Source organism: Mustelus asterias, chromosome 4 (assembly GCF_964213995.1).
Source record: "Mustelus asterias chromosome 4, sMusAst1.hap1.1, whole genome shotgun sequence".
NCBI classification, from domain to species: Eukaryota; Metazoa; Chordata; class Chondrichthyes; order Carcharhiniformes; family Triakidae; genus Mustelus; species Mustelus asterias.
The window spans coordinates 152,789,955-152,811,141 of NC_135804.1; the positions used below are offsets into that span (position 1 = coordinate 152,789,955).

The 21,187-nt window shown below is 45.7% G+C and overlaps 1 protein-coding gene across 1 annotated transcript in view; it reads left to right on the plus strand.

Annotated features, from left to right (window-relative positions):
* gpc4 (glypican 4) overlaps window positions 1-21,187 on the plus strand; it is a 231,012-nt gene that overhangs the window by 163,469 nt on the left and 46,356 nt on the right. Inside the window, exons 5-6 of the mRNA XM_078211991.1 lie at window positions 3,846-3,976; window positions 21,043-21,186. Of these exons, the coding sequence (XP_078068117.1) occupies window positions 3,846-3,976; window positions 21,043-21,186 (275 nt within the window). The remainder of the gene's footprint in view (window positions 1-3,845; window positions 3,977-21,042; window position 21,187) is intronic.

A 21,187-nucleotide genomic window follows, 5' to 3' on the forward strand; every position in this document is an offset into this window, starting at 1 on the left:
AAAGACAGAAAGGAGAGTAAGAAATCTGATGGGCAGGGAAATCAAAGGTCAGGGCCACAATGAAAAGAATAGTGGGAACAGGACAAGTAATGTTAAAAAGTCAAGCCTTAGCATTGCTGGTTAAAGAGGAAATGAACGCAATAGTGAGGAAAGATATTAGCTCCGACGATGTGGAATCTGTATGGGTAGAGCCGAGAAACATTAAGGGGCAAAAAAGTTAGTGAGGCTGGAATATCTGTAATTATGGGTGACTTTAATCTACGTATAGACTGAGCAAATCAAATTTGTCCAACAATACTATAGAGGAGGAATTCCTGAATGGTTTTCTGGACCAATATGTTGATTTGATTTTGATTTGATTTATTATTGTCACATTTATTGGTATACAGTGAAAAGTATTGTTTCCTGCGTGCTATACAGACAAAGCATACCATTCATAGAGAACGAAAGGAGAGAATGTAGTATTGCAGTCATAGCAAGGGTGTAGAGAAAGATCAATTTAGTGCGCGATAGGTCCATTCAAAAGTCTGATGGCAGTAGGGAAGAAGCTGTTCTTGAGTTGGTTAGTACCTGACCTCAGACTTTTAAATTTTCTTCCCAATGGAGGAAGGTGGAAGAGAGTATGTCCGGGGTGCGTGGGGGGTCCTTAATTATGCTGGCTGCTTTTCTGAGGCAGCGGGACTGAGGAACCAACTAGGACAGCCTAGACTGTGTATTGTCTAATTAGAAAGGAATAATTGGCAATCTAATTGTGTGAGACCCTTTGAAGATGAGTGACCAGGCTTGAAGGACTAAATGGCCTACTCCTGTTTCTATTTTCTATGTTTCTTATCCCTTTTTCAAAGCTGTGATTGGTTGCATGGAGGTGAGGGGGAAAGAGCCTCAGGCACCTCCTGTGACCACTTCCATTTTCAGCAGCCCAGTGCTGGTTTGCCCACTGTCTGGATGGCAAAATCTGGCCCTTAGACTAAATGGGATTTATTATGGTTGATGAGCTGCACGAGAAAGGTGCTTGGGAATCAACTATTTACAATCTATTTTAATGGTTTAGATTCAGGGACTGAGTGTAGTTACATCCAATTTGCTGACGGTACAAAGTTTGGTGGGAAAGTAAAAAAAAGTTTATTAGTGTCACAAATAGGCTTACATTAACACTACAATGAAGTTACTGTGAAAATCCCCTAAGTAAGCAGTGAATCAGAGTGGGCAAGAACATGACAGATGGAATCTTGCATGGAAAAATTGAAAGTATCCACTTTGTGAGGAAAAATATAAAAGCAAATGTTTTTGGATGTTGAGAGATAGGGAAGTATTGGTATTCAGACAAACCTTGGATGTACTCGAATGTGAATTGCAGGAAGTTAGCATGCAGGTACAGCAAGTAATTAGGAAGACAAATGGTTCCTTTGTTGCAAAGGGATTTGATTATGAGAGTAAAGAGTAAGACCACATCTGGAATACGATGTGCATTTTTGCTCCCCTGACCTAAGGAAAGACATTTGCGCTTTAGAGGGCGTGCAACAAAGGTTTACCAGAATGATTTCTTGGAAGAGAAAATTGTCCTATGAGGAGATATCGAGTAAAATAGTCCTATATTCCCTTGAATTTAGAAGAATAAGAGGTGAATGAATTGAAACCTATAAATTCTTAAGAGGTTTGACAGAATAGACTCAGTGAATGTTTCCCTTTGATGGGAAGTCTAGAACTAGGGGTCAGGGCTGAGATGAGAAATTTCTTCACTCAAAGCAGTGAATACTCAATCGTTCAGTGCATTCTAAACCGAGAACAATATATATTTGAACTAACTTAGGAAATCAAAGGGTATGGACAGACCTGCTGAAGGGCAATGAAGGACAGGCAAGAAATGCAGAATATGCGAGTGACACCCTCCCAAGAACAATAAAAGAAGGTTGGAAAATGGAGTTGAGATAAAATATTAGCATGAATACTGTATTGTCAGAGGGTCAGTACTAAGGGAATACTGCACTGTTTGGAACAAAGAACAGTACAGCACAGGAACAGGCCCTTTGGCACACCAAGTCTGTGCTGACACAGATACCTCTCTCATCTAATATTTTCTTGCCTCTACGGATCAGTACTGAGAGAGACCTGCATTGTTTAAGGGTCAGTACAGAGGGAGCATTGTACTTGTGGAGGGGCCATGCTGAGGGAGTACTGCATTATGGGAATAGAAACATAGAAAAGCTACAGCACAAACAGGCCCTTCGGCCCACAAGTTGTGCCGAACACATCCCTACCTTCTAGACCTACCTATAACCCTCCATCCTATTAAGCTCCATGTACTCATCCAGGAGTCTCTTAAAAGACCCTATTGAGTTTGCCTCCACCACCACTGACGGCAGCCGATTCCACTCGCCCACCACCCTCTGTGTGAAAAACTTACCCCTAACATCTCTCCTGTACCTACCCCCCAGCACCTTAAACCTGTGTCCTCTCGTAGCAGACATTTCCATTGGGCAATGTTAGTACTGTAGGAGCACTGCACTGTCAGAGGGCACACTGTATTGTCAGAGGGACTTCAAAGGGAGTTCTGCACTATCGGGTCAGTACCAAGGGAGTGCGACACTGTTGCCAGGTCAGTACTGAGAGAGTGCTGCACTGTCAGAGGGTCAGTACTGAGGGAGTGCTGCACTGTCAGAGGGTCAGTACTGAGGGAGTGCTGCATTGTCAGAGGGTCAGTACTGAGGGAGTGCTGCACTGTCAGAGGGTCAGTACTGAGGGAGTGCTGCACTATAAGAGGGTCAGTACTGAGGGAATGCTGCACTGTCAGAGGAGCTGCACCAAGGGAGCACTGATTGGTGCCGTGTGAGTCCTGTGATAAGGGACTAAGCTGAGGCCCATTTGCTGATGAAATGATTCTTAAACATTACATTATAAACACTGTATTGGCCAACTTAGACACTGCAAGACTCCACAAACCATTCAGCTATTTTTGTTGTTTTTGTTGAGGAAGAATGTTTTCAGAGACACTAGGAGGACTGACCTGCTGCTTTTTAATACTGCAATGAATGGTTTCTTTCGCATGCACAAAAATTGGCAGACAGTTTAATTTCTAATCCACATGCACAGTGTGAGATTCGTATTGTAGTTCACGACATGGAAGGAATAGTGAGTTTATTACAGTAGGCTGTTTGGAATGTACAGAGATAAAATTGGTTGTTTTAGTGGAAATTGATGAAAGGAAATACTTCTTTTGCAGAATCTTTGTGCAGTGGAGATGCTTTTGGGGGGGATTTGCTCCATCTTTTGGACCAAATCATGTTTCAATCAAACGCTATAGACTTTCCAGTTGATTACATTTGGTTATTTGATGCAAAATTGGTGTAATGGGACATGGTCAGCACTGTTTAGATACCCATTTGCTCTTGTGCCCAAATTTGGGATTGGCTGCTTGGTTGCAGAAGCTTCTCCTCATTTTTGGAAGAAGGGGCTGCCATGGTGATTGCACAATAATGCCCCATCATTCATATGATTTCTACTGAAGATGCCGATTCCTTTAACTAGCTGCACAACCTGTCAGTTCACGTTATCTCTGAACCATTCTTCCATATGGCGCATCAATTGCAGTGTCAGGCTGCTCCGGCAGGTTGTCTTGTTTTGATACCTGCCACATCTGAAATGTTTGACTGTTTTTCCTAACTGCTGTTACTCTGTCCTTTTGTAATCTCCTCCTGCTAAGGTATCTATAGCTTTGTTTCAAGTTTTGAGCTGCATGAAGAAGTGAATTGAGTTCATCTTTGAGGAAAGAATTAAAGATTTTGGAGTGAAGCAAAGTTTTTAAGATCAATGGCAAATTTCTGTGCTCCCCACTTTTTTTTTTACAGATGCGATGTTGATGGTTGCAGAGAGGTTGGAGGGACCATTCAACATTGAATCAGTCATGGATCCCATTGATGTTAAGATTTCTGATGCAATCATGAACATGCAAGAGAACAGTGTGCAGATTTCTCAAAAGGTATATTCATGGTTTTGTGCCTGGGCGAATCAACCCTTCCTTTTTTTTATTCATTGGAGAATTTGTCAGAATGTTGCAGATTTCACCCTGGTCTGTTACTCATGTAACTCCCAACACACTTAGCACAGCTTAGCAACCATTGGGCAGCCTTTCTCTATGTCTTGTTAAAAGCATTTGAACATTTTAAGTTTTAAGAAAGAATGAATTATGCCTGCACTGTTCATTATTAAATGTTCATAACCGCATCATTAACTATTAAATGTCAGGACCTTGGCCAAAGTAGAAAAGATATTTATTCCCAACGGCATCCTCGGTTACTGAGGCCACAATGATCTCATCCTCTTCAAATATGGTGGTAATGCCAGAAGTCTGAAGGATTACAAATGCTGCACTCTTGTTTTCAAAAAGGGAGCATGATGAATCCTGCCATGTCATTGAACACGTAACACAGCAGAATAGATGAGGAAAAGGAAGTGGATGTGGTGTATTGGGAGTTTCAAAACTGGAGCAGTCTGTAGGCCAACAACTAGCTGGAAAGATGAAAGGAATGAATTTGCAAGGAAATTACAGAAAAGTGCTAGAATTATAGAGTAGGTATGATGGACTTTAATTATCTGAATATATACTGGGACAAAGGGGTGTAGAGTTCCTAAAGCGCATTTGGGAAAATTTTCTAAAGCAAAAGAAAGTTTCCAGTCAACGATAAAGGAGGCATTGCTGAATCTTGCTCTTGGGAAGGAGTTGGAACAAGTGGATCATGTGTCAGGAGGGCATTGTTTAGGGGCTATGGAAAAAGATGGTTTTGTCGCATGGTGAGTGACATCTTTGCCTCTGAGCCAGAAGCTCCACATTTGAGTTCTATCCCACGACCTGATGGCCAAGGAAGATGCGTTCGTAATGCAGCAAAACAAGTTGAATGTCAACCTGAAAATCTTTACAGCAAGCCAATGGCTGGCAGTAAGAGCTGGAGGGACTCTTAGTCAGCTATGCTCGATGCAGAGTGGTGCCCCTCAAGATAAAAGCATGTGACGACAGACTTAGCAATCTGTTCCAGGAATAGCTATGATGTGGAGATGCCGGCATTGGATTGGGGTGGGCACAGTAAGAAGTCTCACAACACCAGGTTAAAGTCCAACAGGTTTATTTGGAATCACCGAGATTTCAGAGCGCTGCTCCTTCATCAGGTGAGTGGAGGTAGGTTCACAAACACGGCATATATAGGCAAAAACACAATTGCAAGATAATTACAGATTGGAATGTGAAGAACAATTAGAATATGAGTCTTTACAAGTAATCAAGTCTTTACAAGTACAAACAGTGTGCATGTAGAGAGTGATAATCACAGGTTAAAGAGATGTGAATGGTCTCAAGCCAGGAAGAGTTAGGATTTTGCAAACCCAGGGAGTATGGTGGATGTTACATGTAGTGTAACATGAACCCAAGATCCTGGTTGAGGCCAGGAAGTGTTTCCCGACTGGAAGGGAACACCTCTGCCTGGTGATTATCATAAGGTGGAGATGCCGGCGTTGGACTGGGGTAAACACAGTAAGAAGTTTAACAACACCAGGTTAAAGTCCAACAGGTTTATTTGGTAGCAAAAGCCACACAAGCTTTCGAGGCTCTGAGCCCCTTCTTCAGGTCCTGAAGAAGGGGCTCAGAGCCTCGAAAGCTTGTGTGGCTTTTGCTACCAAATAAACCTGTTGGACTTTAACCTGGTGTTGTTAAACTTCTTACTGTGATTATCATAAGAACATAAGAACCAGGAGCTGGAGTAGGCTATCTGGCCCTTCGAGCCTGCTCCACCATTCAATAAGATCATGGCTGATCTTTTCGTGGACTCAGCTCCACTTACCCGCCTGCTCACCATAATCCTTAATTCCTTTACTGTTCAAAAATGTATCTATCTATCCTTGCCTTAAAATTAAAATGTATTTATCCTTGTCTTAAAAGCATAAGTGCGGTGTCCATTCATCCGTTGCCGTAGTGTCTACATGGCCTTGCCTCGGGACATCCTTTCTTGTAGTGTATAGGGTAGACAACATTGGCCGAGTTGTATGAGGATGTACCGTGTACCTGGTGGATGGTGTTCTCACATGTGATGGTGATATCCGTGTCGATGATCTTGCAGAGGTTGCCGTGGCAGGGTTGTGTGGTGTCGTGGTCGCTGTTCTCCTAAAGGCTGGGTAGTTTGCTGCGAACAATGGTCTATTTGAGGTTGGGCGATTGTTTGAAGACAAGTAGTGGGGGTGTGGGGATGGCCTTGGCGAGATTTTCATCTTCATCGATGACATGTTGAAGGCTCTGAAGACAATGTCGTAGTTTCTCCACTCCGCGGAAGTACTGGACGACGAAGGGTACTCTGTTGGTCGTGTCCCGTGTTTGTCTTCTGAGGAGAGCGGTGCGGTTTCTTGCTGTGGCGCATTGGAACTGTTGATCGATGAGTAGAGCGCCATATCCTGTTCTTACGAGGGTGTCTTTCAGCGTCTGTAGGTGTCTGTATAGCTAGATATGGAAACAGACAAAAGTCTGCCTTAATGCACCTCTGTGCTGCAGCTTTCCAGCACTGATCCAGCAGATGGAATTTAATCCAGATAACTGCGAAGTGATGCATTTTGGAAGAAATAATGTCGGGAGGAGTTATACAATAAATGGCAGAGCCATCAAGAGTATAGAAACACAGAGGGACCTAGGTGTGCAAGTCCACAAATCCTTGAAGGTGGCAACACAGGTGGAGAAGGTGGTGAAGAAGGTATATGGTATGCTTGCCTTTATAGGACGGGGTATAGAGTATAAAAGCTGGAGTCTGATGATGCAGCATCTATGGAGAGAGAATAGAGCCAATGTTTCGAGTCTGGGTGACCCTTCATCACAGCTGAAAGCAAAGAAAATCAGAGAAGATTTTTACTATGGTTGGGGGGGAGGGGGGGTGGTAATTGGAGAAAGGAAATGTAAATGATGATAATAAAGGCTGAGAAAGGTGCTAAAAGCATCCATTGAGTGCTCAGAATGTGTGAATGGCAAAATAGAGGTACAGATTGTTAAGGGACGACCTGGGGAATGTGGCAGTTGGTGGGGAGATGGGAAGGGCAGCGGTTTGGAGATAAGATAGAGAGCAAGATTTCAGGAGTAGTGAAGTAAAGGTAAGAATGAAAAGTGATAAAAATGGATGAATGAGATGAGAAGAAGAAATGGAATAAAATAAATGGAAATGGAGTGGAGCTGGAGGAGAGAGTTCATGCTCTGAAGTTGTTGAGCTCAATGTTCAGTCTGGAAGGCTGTAAAGTGCCCAATAGGAAGATGAGGTGCTGTTCCTCCAGTTTACGTGGTGTAATTATGGATGTTGTTTGATGGGAATGGTGTCCCCATGCTACATTATGCGTGGCTAGTTTCGCAAATACATTTGTAGGTCTGCGGTAACACTCAGTTTGCTCTGGCTCTTATCTGGGAGATGAATTCACCACTGGGGGTTTAAATTCTCCAATACTTCCTCATTGCCCAAAAGACCCCTCATCTTCCTCCTGCTTCATTACTAACAGGACCTCATGCTATTTCTCATCTCCTCTATCCCAATACTACTTTAGCTCTGTCATGCCCTGTGTGATTTTCATCTATCTGGGGTGCGTACCACATAGTTTACCTCACTCAATTTCCTTTCTGTGTGATACGGCCCACTGAATCTAGTTTGCCTGACAGAGTTAATAACACAAGCATTCTCTCCTGTTGTAAAATGGGCCTTCCTATCAGCCTGGCTTTCATGCGCTTCTGGAATGTCTTTAAATGTTTTCCCACCACCTGACAGGCCCCATTCAGTCATTCCCTGAAATTTGAGACATATGTCGGAATTCTACTGCCTCATCTGCCACGGAATCAGAGCGGGCAAGGGCTGTTGTCTGTTGACCTCAGGTGGGAATTTCCGGTCTCGCTCAAGTGAGGCTGTAAAATCCCACCCAGAGTCTAAAAGGATAGTCGCTGACTTCATACTCAGCTACTTTTCACAAATTAATTTCAGTGGTCCTCTGACCTCGTGCCGTAGGCCAATTTGAAAGGACTACATTTGGTAGACTTATTTGGCGCATCCCTAATTGCAAAAAATAAAAATGGGAAGTCCTTTGTCCCAATCATGAGTTTGTCTTGGCTATAAGCTTTCATCATGGTTTTCAGAGTTTGGTACTACCTCTTTAGTGTTCCCTGGGAGTCTGGTTGATAGGCCGATGGTTTGTATCGTTTGATCTTCAGACTATTCATGACCGCTTTGAATAGTCCTGACATAAAATTTGACCCTTGGTCTGATTGTATCTTCTTTGGTAAGCCACACATAGTGAAGAATTTGGTTAATTCCTCTCATATTCTCCTAGGTGTAATGGTTCTTTACGGTTCTGGCTTCAGGGAATCAGGTGGATATATCCATGATAGTAAGCAAATATTGATCCCTATATCGTGCTCTTGACAACCGCTCTATCCAGTCGATTAGGACCCTTGTAAAAGGTTCTTCAAATGCTGTGATAGAGATCAAAGGTGTGGGCTTGATTACCGCTTGTGGTTTCCCTACTATCTCCACATCATCCCTATTATCTGACAGAGGTGATAGGTTCAACAAAAGCGGACAACATCCTTGTGTCGTCTGGGCCAATAAAACTGTCTTTGGATTTGGCTTGGGTTTTCTTTATTCCGAGGTGTTCCCCGAACGGAATCTCATGAGCTATCCTCAAAATATCTTTCCTACCCTTGGAAAGTAATACAATTTGGTGTACTTCTGTCCATTTGTGCACTGCATTAACAAATAGTGGTCAGCATTTTCTCATTACTATGTTCTCCTGTACATAGTAACACTCAGGAGTGCATTACGCTTCCAATGTTGAGTACACAGTCTGATAAGAGTTGTTTTAATCTTGAGCCACACTGTTGCAATTCAATCAACCTCGTTGAATTAAACACATCGGTCTTGTTCTCTGTGTCTGTCTCAGTTAGCTTGTTAAAATTGGTATCAGATAATCTGATCTCACTGGCCTCATCCTGGGCTGGCAACTCCTCCCCTGCCTTACTGATGAGTCTGGGATCATGTCACAATGCAATCCGGAAAAACCCCAGCTTTTCCTGGGTCTATTTGTAATTTATCTCTGGCAGCTGTTTACCACATAAGCATCCCTACCATCTGTGATCCTGCTATATCATTCTCCAGAATGAATGAATGAATGCTTGCAATGGGCAAGGTTTCAACCACGGCTACCATTACTTCCCCGTCTTCAAGCTACTCTTTAAGCTAATTTTTATTAAAGGGATTTCTCTCATTTCACCGTGAATGCTGCTGACCAGAACCTTTCCTTCAATCAACCACTTTGAATTGAACACAGCGGTCTCATTCTCTGTGTCTGTCTCAGTCTCATTTAGCTTGTTAAAATTGGTATCAGATAGTCTGATCTCGCTGGCCTCATCTTGGCTCACAATTCGGAACAAATATCTTGGTTCCACAACATCAGGGATTGACTTGCGCCTGTGTCTAATAAGATTTTAATATCTTTTCCCATTCTATCCTGTCCACATGGAAACACTTCACTAGTGCACACAAAATCTTTAAACACATCCGCCACCTGGGGGTCACTCTGTCTCTGTACAAGTTGTGCACACATTTTCATCCCAAGTGTCTGCTTTTTCTCTTTGTGTATCAATCCGACTGGGTTCTCTTGCACTCCGGTGTCCAAATTGTTCTTCCCTGGTTAAGATTAATAACCCCAATCGGTTGACCATTTAATCTCCAGCATAATGATTTTGTGTGGCCCAGTTTATTGCTGTGAAAGCATCTAACCCTTGTCATATCTCTTACCCCTCCAACAGATTCTGTTTAATTCTGAGATGAAGCATCCTTGGAGTATCTAACCACTCTCTGTCTTGCTGGTCTGTCCTCTCTCTCTCTCACTCTCCCCAGTTCCTAGCTTTCTCCAGACTAAAGGATCTAAGGACAGGCTTTGGTCTATGAACTAGCTCACAGTCACGCGCCACAACTTGTCTGGCAGTTCTACCTTTCCGTTCCTCACAAATTCTAATCATTATGGATCGTTAAATTACTCCAATTGTCTCTCTAAGGGCGTCATGTGTTTTATCTACTTTAATGCATGTACCCACCTATCAAAATTATTTTGTTTAACTCTTTTGAATGTATATCTGTACAGACCGTTTTCTCACAGCTCGAAACTTTTGCTTGTAAGCCTCCGGTACCAGCTCATAAACATCCAATATAGCTTTCTTCACTGTCTCATAGTCCCTAAATCCTCTGCCAAAGAGGCATAGAGTTCACTAGCCCGACCTACAAATTTGTTCTCACTGATGCTTCGCTTGATGCGCTTTAAGACTTCCAGAACCACCACCTCTGTAATATGTACATTCCTCAAGATATCACTATTTATTTCCCTAAGTTCCCTAACATCCATGCTTTTCTCAATAGTAAATACTGATGAGAAATATTCAGTTAGGATCTCACCCATCTCTTGGGGATCCGCACATAGATGACTTTGTTGACCCTTAAGAGGCCCTACTCTCTCCCTTGTTACTCTTTTGCCCTTTATGTACTTGTAGAAGCTCTTTGGATTCTCCTTTGCCTTATCTGCCAAAACAATCTCTCATCCCCTTTTTGCCCTCCTGATTTCTCTCTTAACTCTACTCCTACATCCCCTATACTCTTCAAGAGATTCATTTGATCCCAGCTGCCCATGCATGTCATGTGCCTCCTCCTTCTTCTTGACCAGGGTCTCAATATCCCGAGTCATCCAGGGTTCCCTACTTCTGCCACCTTGCCCTTCACTCGAAGAGGAATGTGCTTACCCTGAACCCTGGTTAACACACTTCTGAAAGCTTCCCACTTACCAGGTGTTCCTTTGCCTTCCCAGAGTCCCCCAATTAACTTTTGAAAGTTCCTGTCTGATACCATCAAAATTTAGAATACAATTCACTGTATAATTGGATTGCGGATGTGGTTCCTATGGATTGTGGTTCCTATTTTCAAGAAGGGGAATAGGAATAGCCCAGGAAATTACCGACCGGTGAGTCTAACCTCAGTGGTTGGTAAGCTGATGGAGAAGATCCTGAGGGACAAGATTTATGAGCATTTAGAGAGGTTTAGTATGCTCAAGAATACTCAGCATGGCTTTGTCAAAGGCAGATCGTGCCTTACGAGCCTGGTGGAATTCTTCGAAAATGTGACTGAACACATTGACGAAGGGGAAGCGGTAGATATGGTTTATATGGATTTTAGCAAGGCGTTCGATAAGGTCCCCCATGCAAGGCTTCTCGAAAAAGTGTGAGGGCATGGGATCCAAGGGGCTGCTGCCCTGTGGATCCAGAACTGGCTTGCCCAAAGGAGGCAGAGAGTGTGTATAGATGGGTCTTTTTCTAATTGGGGCACTCCACTGAAAATGAGAAGTTAATAGATAGAAGTTACAGTCAGGTCGTCACACAGGGCCACGGGAGGAAGGCACCTGGGTTACGGTTAGGAAACATAGAAACATAGAAAACTACAGCACAAAACAGGCTCTTCGGCCCCACAAGTTGTGCCGAACATATCCCTACCTTTTAGGCCTACCTATAACCCTCCATCCTATTAAGTCCCATGTACTCATCCAGGAGTCTCTTAAAAGACCCTATTGAGTTTGCCTCCACCACCACTGACGGCAGCCGATTCACTTGCCCACCACCCTGTGTGTGAAAAACTTCCCCCTAACATTTTGGAGGATAGCGAATGTGGTCCCGTTGTTTAAGAAGGGTAGCAGGGATAACCCAGGAAATTATAGGCCGGTGAGCTTGACGTCCGTGGTAGGGAAGTTGTTGGAGAGGATTCTTAGAGACAGGATGTATGTGCATTTAGAACGGAACAATCTCATTAGTGACAGACAGCATGGTTTTGTAAGAGGGAGGTCATGCCTTACAAATTTGGTGGAGTATTTTGAGGAAGTGACAAAAACGGTTGATGAAGGAAGGGCCGTGGATGTCGTCTATATGGATTTCAGTAAGGCATTTGACAAAGTCCCACATGGCAGGTTGGTTAAGAAGGTTAAGGCTCATGGGATATAAGGAGAAGTGGCTAGATGGGTGGAGAACTGGCTTGGCCATAGGAGACAGAGGGTAGTGGTCGAAGGGTCTTTTTCCGGCTGGAGGTCTGTGACCAGTGGTGTTCCGCAGGGCTCTGTACTGGGACCTCTGCTATTTGTGATATATATAAATGATTTGGAAGAAGGTGTAACTGGTGTAATCAGCAAGTTTGCAGATGACACGAAGATGGCTGGACTTGCGGATAGCGAAGAGCATTGTCGGGCAATACAGCAGGATATAGATAGGCTGGAAAATTGGGCGGAGAGGTGGCAGATGGAGTTTAATCCGGATAAATGTGAAGTGATGCATTTTGGAAGAAATAATGTAGGGAGGAGTTATACAATAAATGGCAGAGTCATCAGGAGTATAGAAACACAGAGGGACCTAGGTGTGCAAGTCCACAAATCCTTGAAGGTGGCAACACAGGTGGAGAAGGTGGTGAAGAAGGCATATGGTATGCTTGCCTTTATAGGACGGGGTATAGAGTATAAAAGCTGGAGTCTGATGATGCAGCTGTATAGAACGCTGGTTAGGCCACATTTGGAGTACTGCGTCCAGTTCTGGTCGCCGCACTACCAGAAGGACGTGGAGGCGTTAGAGTGCAGAGAAGGTTTACCAGGATGTTGCCTGGTATGGAGGGTCTTAGCTATGAGGAGAGATTGGGTAGACTGGGGTTGTTCTCGCTGGAAAGACGGAGAATGAGGGGAGATCTAATAGAGGTGTACAAGATTATGAAGGGGATAGATAGGGTGAACGGTGGGAAGCTTTTTCCCAGATCAGAAGTGACGTTCACGAGGGTTCACGGGCTCAAGGTGAGAGGGGCGAAGTATAACTCAGATATTAGAGGGATGTTTTTTACACAGAGGGTGGTGGGGGCCTGGAATGTGCTGCCAAGTAGGGTGGTGGAGGCAGGCACGCTGACATCGTTTAAGACTTACCTGGATAGTCACATGAGCAGCCTGGGAATGGAGGGATACAAACGATTGGTCTAGTTGGACCAAGGAGCGGCACAGGCTTGGAGGGCCGAAGGGCCTGTTTCCTGTGCTGTACTGTTCTTTGTTCTTTGTTCATTTCCCCTGTACCTACACCCCAGCACCTTAAACCTGTGTCCTCTCATAGCAGCCATTTCCACCCTGGGAAAAAGCCTCAGAGTCCACCCGATCTATGCCTCTCAACATCTTACATACCTCTATTAGATCTCCTCTCATCCTACGTCTCTCCACGGAGAAAAGACCGAGCTCCCTCAGCCTATCCTCATAAGGCATGCCACTCAATCCAGGCAACATCCTTGTAAATCGCCTCTGCACCCTTTCAATCTTTTCCACATCCTTCCTGTAATGAGGCGACCAGAACTGAGCACAGTACTCCAAGTGGGGTCTGACGTGGGTCTTATAGAGCTGCATCATTATCCCCGGACTCCTAAACTCAATCCCTCGATTGATAAAGGCCAGCACACCATACGCCTTCTTAACCACCTCTTCCACCTGCGGGGCCGATTTTAGAGTCCTATGGACCCGGACCCCAAGGTCCTTCTGATCCTCTACCGTACTAAAAGTCTTTCCCTTTATATTGTACTCCTTCATCCCATTTGACCTGCCAAAATGGACCACTACGCATTTATCTGGGTTGAAGTCCATCTGCCACTTGTCCTCCCAGTCTTGCATCCTATCTATGTCCCTCTGTAACTTCTGACATCCCTCCAGACTATCCACAACCCCACCAACCTTTGTGTCGTCGGCAAACTTACCAACCCATCCCTCCACTTCCTCATCCAGGTCATTTATGAAAATGACAAACAGCAAGGGTCCCAGAACAGATCCCTGGGGCACTCCACTGGTGACCGACCTCCATTTAGAAAAAGGATAAAGAAGAAGGGTAAAGGTCACGTACCAGAGAGTACCCCGGTGGTTGTCCCCCTTAACAGTAAGGGATGGGTGTCAGACGGGAGAGAGGAGGGGAGAGAGATGTCAGTGATGGGATCCCCTGTGGTTGTCCCCCTCCAAAATAAGTATACCATTTTGGATACTGTGGGGGGAGGGGGGATGACCCTCCAGAGGTAAGCCACGATGACCAGGTCACTGGCATGGAATCGGGCTCTGTGGCTCAGAAGGGAAAGAGGGGAACCAGGAGGGCAATAGTAGTGGGGGATGAAATGGTTAGAGGCACAGACAGGCGGTTCTGTGGGCATGAACGAGACTACAGGATGGTAGTCTGCCTCCCTGGTGCCGGGGTCCTGGATGTCTCTGAGCGGATAGGAAGCATCCTAAAAAATACCGGTAAACAGACAGACGTCATTGTCCACATTGGTGCAAATGACGTAGGCCGAAAGAGCAGGGAGGTCCTGAGAGAGCAATTCAGGGAGTTGGGAAGGAGCTAAAAAGCAGGGCCTCTAGGGTAGCGATCTCTGGACTACTCCCAGTGCCACAAGCTAGTGAGGCTAGGAACAGGGAGACTGCACAGCTGAACGCGTGGCTAAAGGACTGGTGCAGGAGGGAGGGTTTAGAATTCATAGATCACTGGGAAGTCTTCAAGAGAGGATGGCACCTGTACGAGAAGGACGGGTTGCACCTAAACTGAAGGGGTACGAATATCCTAGCTGGGAGTTTTGCTAGTGTGGTTCGGGTGGGTTTAAACTAATGTGGCAGGGGGGTGGGGATCAGAACAATAGGTCAATAAGCACAGAGGCTGGGGACGAGGTTGGGGCCAAGACAAGGCTATCTAAGAGGAAGGGCATTCTGGGGGAGGGTGACCTCAGTGGGCCTGGAGGTCTGGTGTGCATCTGCTTCAATGCAAGGAGCGTTACGGGCAAGACAGATGAGCTTACAACCTTAATGCTTGTGCGGAACTTGGGTGTGGTTGCAGTGATGGAGACTTGGTTAAAAGAAGGACAGGACTGGCAGCTGAATATTCCGGGGTACAAGTATTTTAGGCGAGACAGAGGAGGGGTGAGGAGAGGTGGGGGAGTAGCAATGCTGGTTAGGGAGCATATTACAGCGGTACAGAGGGTGGACAATTTGGAAGGGTCAGGTAACGAGTCACTGTGGGTGGAGCTCAGAAACAGGAACGGCGCAGTCACTATGCTGGGGGTATACTACAGGCCTCCCAACAGCCCACGGGAAGTTGAGGAACGGATATGTAAGGAGATTCTGGACAGGTGCAGAAAAAATAGGGTTGTTGTAGTGGGAGACTTTAATTTCCCTCACATAGACTGGAAATCGCTTAGGGCTGGGGGCCTGGACGGGGAAGAATTTATAAAATGCGTACAGGAAGGTTCTTTGGAACAATATGGTGATGGTCCAACTAGAGAGGGGGCTATACTGGACCTAGTACTGGGGAATGAGCCCGGTCAGGCCATCAAAGTTGCAGTAGGGGAACATGTGGCAAATAGTGACCACAATTCTGTTAGCTTCAGGATAGTAATGGAAATAGATGAGTGTTGTCATATGGGTAAGGTGCTGAATTAGGGGAAGGCTAACTACAGCCGGATTAGGCAGGATTTGGGGGCTGTTGATTGGGAGAGGCTGTTCAAGGGTAAATCCACATCTGGCATGTGGGAGTCTTTTAAGGAGCAGTTGATAGGACTGCAGGACAGGCATGTGCCTGTAAAGAGGAAGGATAGGAAAGGTAGGATTCGGGAGCCGTGGATAACCAGTGAAATTGTGGGTCTAATCAAAAAGAAAAAAGAGGCATACATGAGGTCCAGGCAGCTAAAAACAGATGGAGCACTGGAGAAATACAGAGAAAGTAGAAAAGAACTTAAACAGGGACTTAGAAGGGTAAAAAGGGGTCACGAAATGTCCTTGGCAGACAGGATTAGGGAGAATCCTAAGGCATTTTATACCTACGTTAGGGGTTGTTAGGGAAAGAATCAGACTTCTCAGGGACAAAGGAGGGGAATTATGCTTAGAACTCTGATGGTGGAAACTGCCAGTTTCCAGATGCAATTTTACATCTCATCCGCTTCATCCTGGACCACAATATCTTCACCTTCAACAACCAGTTCTTCATCTACACGGAACAGCCATGGGGACCAAATTCGCACCTCAATATGCCAACATCTTCATGCACAGGTTCGAACAAGACTTCTTCACAGCACGGGACCTTCAACCGATGCTATACACTAGATACATCCATGACATTTTCTTCCTTTGGACTCATGGTGAACAATCACTGAAACAACTCTATGATGACATCAACAAGTTCCATCCCACCATCAGACTCACCATAGACTACTCTCCGGAATCGGTTGCATTCTTGGACACACGCATCTCCATTAAGGACGGTCACCTCAGCACCTCACTGTACCGCAAGCCCACGGATAACCTCACGATGCTCCACTTCTCCAGCTTCCACCCTAAACACGTTAAAGAAGCCATCCCCGACGGACAAGCCCTCCGAATACACAGGATCTGCTCGGATGAGGAGGATCGCAACAGACACCTCCAGACGCTGAAAGATGCCCTCATAAGAACAGGATATGGCGCTCGACTCATTGATCAACAGTTCCAACGCGCCACAGCGAAAAACCGCACCGACCTCCTCAGAAGACAAACACGGGACACAGTGGACAGAGTACCCTTCGTTGTCCAGTACTTCCCCGGAGCGGAGAAGCTACGGCATCTCCTCCGGAGCCTTCAACATGTCATTGATAAAGACGAACACCTCGCCAAGGCCATCCCCACTTCTTGCCTTCAAACAACCGCACAACCTCAAACAGACCATTGTCCGCAGCAAACTACCCAGCCTTCAGGAGAACAGTGACCATGACACCACACAACCCTGCCACAGCAACCTCTGCAACACGTGCCGGATCATCGACACAGATGCCATCATCTCACGTGAGAACACCATCCACCAGGTACACGGTACATACTCTTGCAACTCGGCCAACGTTGTCTACCTGATATGCTGCAAGAAAGGATGTCCCGAGGCATGGTACATTGGGGAAACTATGCAGACGCTGCGACAACGGATGAATGAACACCGCTCGACAATCACCAGGCAAGACTGTTCTCTTCCTGTTGGGGAGCACTTCAGCGGTCACGGGCATTCGGCCTCTGATATTCGGGTAAGCGTTCTCCAAGGCGGCCTTCGCGACACACGACGGCGCAGAGTCGCTGAGCAGAAACTGATAGCCAAGTTCCGCACACACGAGGACGGCCTCAACCGGGATATTGGGTTCATGTCCCACTATTTGTAACCCCCACAGAGTTTCACTGGCTGTCTTGTCTGGAGACAATACACATCTTTTTAGCCTGTCTTGATGCTCTCTCCACTCATGCTGTTTTGTTTCTTAAAGACTTGATTAGTTGTAAGTATTCGCATTCCAACCATTATTCATGTAAATTGAGTTTGTGTCTTTATATGCTCTGTTTGTGAACAGAATTCCCACTCACCTGAAGAAGGGGCTTGCAGCTCCGAAAGCTTGTGTGGCTTTTGCTACCAAATAAACCTGTTGGACTTTAACCTGGTGTTGTTCAACTTCTTACTGTGTTTACCCCAGTCCAATGCCGGCATCTCCACATCTTAGCCATAGAAGACAGAGGGTAACAGTGGAGGGGTCTTTTTCCGGTTGGAGGTCTGTGACTAGTGGTGTTCCGCAGGGCTCTGTACTGGGACCTCTGCTGTTTGTGATATATATAAATGACTTGGAGGAAGATGTAGCTGGTGTGATCAGCAAGTTTGCGGACGACACGAAGATTGCTCGAGTAGCGGATAGTGATGAACATTGTCAGAGAATACAGCAGGATATAGATAGGCTGGAACATTGGGCGGAGAAATGGCAGATGGAATTTAATCCAGATAAATGCGAAGTGATGCATTTCGGTAGATCTAATGTAAGGGGGAGCTATACAATAAATGGCAGAACCATCAGGAGTATAGACACACAGAGGGACCTGGGTGTACATCCTTAAAGGTGGCAGCACAGGTGGAGAGAGTGGTGAAGGCGGCATATGGCATGCTTGCCTTTATTGGACGGGGCATAGAATATAAAAGTTGGCATATGATGTTGCAGCTGTATAGAACGATGGTTGGGCCACATTTGGAATACTGTGTCCAGTTCTGGTCGCCACACTACCAGAAGGACATGGAGGCTTTGGAGAGAGTGCAGAAAAGGTTTACCAGGATGTTATCTGGTATGGAGGGTCTTAGCTATGAGGAGAAATGAGGTAAACTGGGGTTGTTCTCCCTGGAAAGACGGAGGATGAGGGGCGACCTGATAGAGGTGTATAAAATTATGAAGGGCATAGATAGAGTGAACAGTGGGAAGCTTTTTCCCAGCTCGGAGGTGACGAACACAAGGGGTCACGGGTTCAAGGTGAGGGGGGCAAGGTTCAACACAGATGTCAGGGGGACGTATTTTACACAGAGGGTGGTGGGGGCCTGGAATGCACTGCCAAGCAAGGTGATTGAGGCGGACACGCTGGGATCGTTTAAGACTTATCTAGATAACCACATGAACAGACTGGGAATAGAGGGATACAAAAGAATGGTCGAGTGGGCACATGAGCGGCGCAGGCCTGGAGGGCCGAAGGGCCTCGTCCTGTGTTGTATTGTTCTTTGTTCTTATCTATGTCTCGTTGCAACTGCTGACATCCCTCTACACTATCCACAACACCACCAACCTTTGTGTCATCAGCAAACTTGCCAACTCATCCTTCCACTTCCTCATCCAGGTCATTTATAAAAATCACAAAGAGAAAGGGTCCCAGAACAGATCCCTGGGGCACTCCACTGTCAAGTTGCGCCGAACATGTCCCTACCTACTAGGCTTACCTATAACCCTCTATCTTACTAACTTCCATGAACTTATCCAAAAGTCTCTTAAAAGACCATATCGAATCCGCCTCCACCACCACTACCGGCAGCCGATTCCACGCACCCAGCACCCTCTGAGTGAAAAACTTACCCCTAGCATCTCCTCTGTACCTACTCCCCAGCACCCTAAACCTGTGATCTCTTGTGGCAACCATTTCAGCCCTGGGTAAAAGCCTCTGAGAATCCACTCTATCAATACCTCTCAACATCTTATACACCTCTATCAGGTCACCTCTCATCCTTTGCTTCTCCAAGGAGAAAAGACCACGCTCTCACAACCTATCCTCATAAGGCATGCCACCTAATCCAGGCAACATCCTTGTAAATCTCCTCTGCACCCTTTCAATGGCTTCCACATCCTTTCTGTAATGAGGCGACCAGACTGGGCACAGTACTCCAGGTGGTGTGTGACCAGGGTCCTATACAGCTGCAGCATTATCTCCTGATTTCTAAATTCAATTCCTCTATTGATGAAGGCCAGTATTCCATACGCCTTCTTAACCACAGCCTCTACCTGCGACGCTGCTTTGAGCGTCCTATGAACTCGGACCCCAAGATCCTTCTGATCTTCCACACTGCCAAGCGTCTTACCCTTAATATTATATTCTTTCATCCTACTCGACCTGCCAAAATGAACCACCACACACTTATCTGGGTTGAAGTCCATCTGTCACTTCTCCGCCCAGTCTTGCATCTTATCTATGTCTCGTTGCAACTGCTGACATCCCTCTACACTATCTACAACACCACCAACCTTTGCGCCATCAGCAAACTTGCCAACCCATCCTTCCACTTCCTCATCCAGGTCATTTATAGAAATCACAAAGAGCAAGGGTCCCAGAACAGATCCCTGGGGCACTCCACTGGTGACCGACCTCCATGCTGAAAAAGACCCATCTATAACCACTCTTTGCCTTCTGTGGTCAAGCCAGTTCTGAATCCACAAGGCAATGTCCCCTTGTATCCCATGCCCCTTCACTTTCTCAATAAGCCTTGCATGGGGCACCTTATCAAACGCCTTGCTGAAATCCATATAAATTACATCCACCGCTCTTCCCTCGTCTATGTGTCTAGTTACCTCTTCAAAAAATTCAATTCGGCTCGTAAGGCATGATCTGCCTTGGACAAAACCGTGCTGGCTATTTCTGGTCATACTATTCCTCTCCAGATGTTCATAAATCCTGCCTCTCAGGATCTTCTCCATCAACTTACCAACCACTGAGGTTAGACTCACTGGTCTATAATTTCCCGGGCTATCTCTTTTCCCTTTCTTGAATAACGGAACCTCATCCGCAATCCTCCGGAACCTCTCCCGTCTCCATTGATGACGCAAAGACCATCGCCAGAGGCTCAGCATTCTCTTCCCTCGCCTCCCACAGTAACCAGGGGGAAAACCCATCCGGTCCCAGCGATTTATCTAACTTGATGCTTTTCAAAAGCTCCAACACATCCTCTTTTTTAACGTCCACATGCTCAATCTTCTCAGTCCACTGCATGTCTGCACTGCAACTACCAGATCTCTCAGTCATCTCGGTAAGCTGTTTCCAGACGATAGAGCTATTTACACCTGATTCTGTCTGCTAATCTTGTTGCTGGGAGAGGTCGCATCTCCTCATTCCTGGCTATTGCTGTCATTAGGCAGGTTTTTACCTGTTGCTGGGCACGAGATATTATCATTCCTTGTTAAATTCTTGTTCCTGCTGTTTCTAGGCAGATCCATGACAATACTAATGTTCTAACTTTGGACCATGGGTAACCACCCTCTCCCTATTGTGAAATGCTGTGTAGTTTGTTTTATTCAGATGCTCTTCCTGACACGAAAGTAGGTTCATGAACATATTGAACGCTCACCACATTCACCATGTAATTCTTAACACACTGGCATAGTTTGATTTTGATCCTTGTTTTGCACATAACATAGCTTCGGACCTCCTGGATCAGTATCAAACCTGAGCTAACCTCTGGCTTTAGAGAAGTTACTTTCAACTGAACTGTTGGCCTTGTCCCAACATCGTGGTTTACCACTTTGGGCACTGACCTTACACTGTGTATGAAGGATGAACTTTATTTTTAAAGTTTAGAAACCCACTCCTAAAGATGGACAGGCCAAATTAATATATATGATATCATAATGTATCTGATGGATTGCTCATTTTATTTCCCACTAGGCATTTCAAGGTTGTGGCAAACCGAAGCCTCGGTCAGCGAGCCGCTCAGGTCGCTCAGTCTCTGATGGGTTTAATGCTCGCTTCAGACCCTATAGTCCTGAGGAGCGTCCGACAACAGCAGCTGGCACAAGTCTCGACAGATTGG